The 3,848-nt window shown below is 36.3% G+C and overlaps 1 protein-coding gene across 1 annotated transcript; it reads right to left on the bottom strand.

Moving 5' to 3' along the window:
• Positions 1-2,125: 2,125 nt before the first annotated feature.
• On the bottom strand, positions 2,126-3,070 carry LOC119797155 (trace amine-associated receptor 1-like). Its single transcript, XM_038306110.1, has one exon. The coding sequence runs from the start codon at positions 3,068-3,070 to the stop codon at positions 2,126-2,128; it is 945 nt and encodes a 314-aa protein (XP_038162038.1).
• Positions 3,071-3,848: the final 778 nt, after the last annotated feature.

Genomic DNA, 3,848 nt, shown 5'->3' with positions numbered 1-3,848 from the left:
CAGCACTGTGATCTAACAGGATAAGTCCATTATCTGAAGTCATGAGAATGTCTTTCACCAGAGCTGTTTCAGTGCTATAATGAGCTCTAAAGCCAAACTAAAACTCTTCAAAAAGTTCAATATGGTGTAAGATTGGATATAGGTCTATAATTTACCAAACCATCTGGGTCAAGTGATAGTTTCGTAACTAAAGGTTTAATTACAGCTACCTTAAAAATCTTTTGGTACATATCCCTGTTTCAATGATAGATTAATCAAATATATACAATGGAGGAGGAATAGGAATAGTTCCTTAAAGTAATAGTTCCTTAAATAACCTGGTTGGAACTGGATCTGACATACACGTTGAAGGCTTAGATGAAGACAATAGTTTTGCTAACTCTGAAAGTTAAACTGGATCAAAGCAGTCCAAACCTGGTTCAGACATCTCTGAAAGGAGTCCCAAAAGCCTCCCGATGACCCCTCCCAGGGACCCCATACAACCCCCAATACAGCCCCCACTCATGCTACAATAGCCTGCATGGACCCCTTGTAGCATACACAACACTGGTTCTTTGGCCACTTTGACTACCTCAATGTTACTGGTCTAAAATGGGATGTTTGGCTGAAAATTTCCCCAACATTAATGCATTCCATGTGGCCGGAAAGTCCCTAATTTTTGACCACATTAACATTAGAAAACATGTAAACCAAATGGCCCACTTTTATCCTGGGTACCCTGAACCCTGGGTAATCAATGTATTCCAAGATACCCCAAAAATTACATTTTGTGAACAGCTAAAGAGTGTGTCCAAATCACTTGATTAAAAGCAGCCACACGGTTCAAATTTTTGGGTGAGACTGGTTTACAATTTGTTACAGGTGCCACGTTTGCATTAGCTCCTACCGAAAAGGGCAGATTTATTCTGACTTCTTACTCCTCGGGAGAAACAGGCTGGGCTGAGGAGTGCTGTAGGCAGAACTTCTGGAGGACATGGCCTGATATGATGACTGGACCCCAAACCATTCCCAAAACAGCCTCTGCTCATGCTCCATGGACCCCTTGTAGCATACACTAAACACTAGTTTTTGGGCCGCTTGGATTACCTCAACATTAGGGCAAATGTAGGCCCAGTTTTAGCCCAGCCTAATGTAGTCCAAAATGCCCCCAAAAATGACAATTTGTGAACTGCTGGTGATAAAACACAATGAAGATTAGGACAGTGTTCAAACAGTTAAAAATATTTATTCACAGGATTTTTTTTTTACATGAAGAACAGTATATATAAATGTTATTAAAAAAGAATTTAGAACATTTAGAACAAAAAAGGCATAGGAAATCTGTAGAAAAAAGAATAAAACAATATACATTGAAAACTATTTAAAATAAAAAGAAGTTCTCCACACAAACTGAGATGAAACCTACATAAATATGTTTTTAAAGAAAAGCTGAATACATTGGAAAAAAAAAGGATGCCTCCTCTGGCATCCTTTTCCTCTTCTCTGAATGGAGGAGTGCTCTCCTGGCCCTGGAGGTGACTTCTTCAGCTTCTTCTTATTTCCAGTATATGCATAAAAGATATTTTACAAGGTATTTGATTGTGGAATTGGGGCACTCATCACCTTCCATACTTTAAAGTTGATCTTTACTTTCTTCTTAAAGTAAAACCAAAAAAAGAAAGGATTTTAACTGTACTTAACACCACAATTTAGTGTAAAGCAATATTTATTCACCAGGTTTGCTTTAGGTGACTTTATCTAAACAAATTGTTAGTGTATAGGATAAAAATGTTGTGACACATTGATTTTGAAGGATGGTTCTCCAGTTTTTTGTTACTGAAAGGATTTTGTAGAGAGACAACAGAGTTACACATAAAGACATATTAAGGCAAAGACCCCGCTAGCCTTCTACAGCAAATCAATTATAATTAGGTAGGAAAAAAAAATATTTTTTTTATTAATTTAGTCTATATGCAAAACTCTAATGGCAACTATAGAAAACTATTTTAACTGTTCTTTTAAAAGTAGGAACCCACCAAGCACATTTTCATCTGAAATACATTGTCATAGATTATACATGAATGGTACACTGAAGATAGCAGAATCAAAATGAGGAACATGATGTGTGGATGTATAAATCTATAAATCAAAACAGATTAGTATTGGAAAAATCTCCCTGAAATAACTTCCCATGAATAATCATTTTAAAAGCCCTTCTGAACCATTTATAGAAGAAAGCATAAACCAGAGGATTTAACATAGAATTGGACCATCCAATCCATTTAAATATTTCCACCATTACATCTGGTTTTGTGAGTTTGTACATTCCATAAAAACTGACAGACAAAAAGTAGGGGGTCCAACACAATAAGAAGACTCCCACTACAATAGCCAGAGTTATGTTTGCCTTTTTTTCCATCTGACTGACAGATACAGCAATCTTTAAAGTATTCTGGATGCAGCGTGCCTGCTTTTTTGCCACAACCAGAATCTTTAAATAAATTGTCAAAATTATAATAGCTGGGATGTAAAATGCAAAGAAAGATCCTGTAATAGATTCCTTTGTGACTAAAAAAATCTTGCATCTCTTGCTAGGATCCTCTATGCCTATCCTTCGAAATGTGATGGCAATCGCAAGTAGAAGGGGAACAGTCCAGCTCACTAAGATCATGATTAGAGAAACACAAACATTTATTTTATTTCTATATGTTAGAGGGTGACATACTACATAATATCTGTCCACAGATATAAAGCACAAGTTTAAGATAGATGATACAGACAATAATATATCAAACAAACCTCGAATTTTACAGAGTAGATGAGTTGAATACCAGCATGAGCTCATAGACAATACTGAACTAAAAGGTAAAACTAAAGCCCCAACAAGCAGGTCACTCACAGCTAGAGAGAGGATAAGGAAGTTTGTTGGAGTGTGAAGCTGCTTAAAGTATATGATAGAGGTGATTACAAGAAGATTCCCACATATAATCAGAAAAGATAAAGAAGCAAAAACAAAATTCAAGGCATAAGAGGTCACAGTTTGTCCGTGCCACTTTGTGGTTTCATTACAGAGGCGCTGGTCTTCAATCATATCAACCCTGTGCAAAAACCTGCATCATTAAAAAAAGAGATTTTAGTAGGATGTGTTTTAAAATCTATGCAATGCAGTAAATGTGGAGGGATGTGTCCGTTGGTCTCTGTATGACTGAACAACATACAGTGCCTGCATTTGTTTTATTATTCCATGTCTATATGTTCATTGGCTGTTCACAAGTGTAACTGGGGCTTTCTTTGTAACCAAGGTGAGATATTTCCTGGTCTCACCTGAAGTAGCATTTTTCATTTATTACAGTTAGTGTGTACTGTTCTACAGGAATGTATTAGTGAACAAATAAATTAAGAGTGCTTTTCTGTAGATTTACTTGACATTCATCATCAATGGTGAGGTCTTTTTTAACCTATTTTTTTTTTTCCCAGATTTCCCAGCTGGCAAACCCAAAGTATGAGACTTAATTTGAATTCTGGGAAAATAAGTACTTACAAACAGCTCCACAGGTTGGGGGGAAAAACCTTATTGTTTATTGAATTAAGTAAAACATACTGAACCACTGCTGTGTTTTGTAACACAGAGATACACATTGATGTAAAACATATTTTTTTAACATAACACTTTTCCAGCATGTTCGCCTGTAGACAGCTGGCATCAGCACCCCTCGCAACCAAAGCTGGGATAAGCTTGACAGAAAATGGATGCATGGAAGTCACTTTTCCAGTAAAATACACAAAATATTAGATTAAAAGTTCAGAGGATAATACGGTAAAGGCTAAAGGAAGAATTGGTGCCACTGTAATGCAAATTTAATTGACAG

The sequence above is a fragment of the Cyprinodon tularosa genome, unplaced genomic scaffold (genome assembly GCF_016077235.1).
Source record: "Cyprinodon tularosa strain WSP-4 unplaced genomic scaffold, ASM1607723v1 ctg572, whole genome shotgun sequence".
NCBI lineage: Eukaryota > Metazoa > Chordata > Actinopteri > Cyprinodontiformes > Cyprinodontidae > Cyprinodon > Cyprinodon tularosa.
The sequence above is the reverse complement of the archived record's forward strand: the minus strand, read 5'-3'. Positions and strand labels throughout refer to the sequence as shown.

Excerpts from the sequence above, each read along its gene's own strand:
- LOC119797155 (XM_038306110.1), bottom strand. The coding sequence starts at position 3,070 with ATGATTGAAGACCAGCGCCTCTGTAATGAAACCACAAAGTGGCACGGA.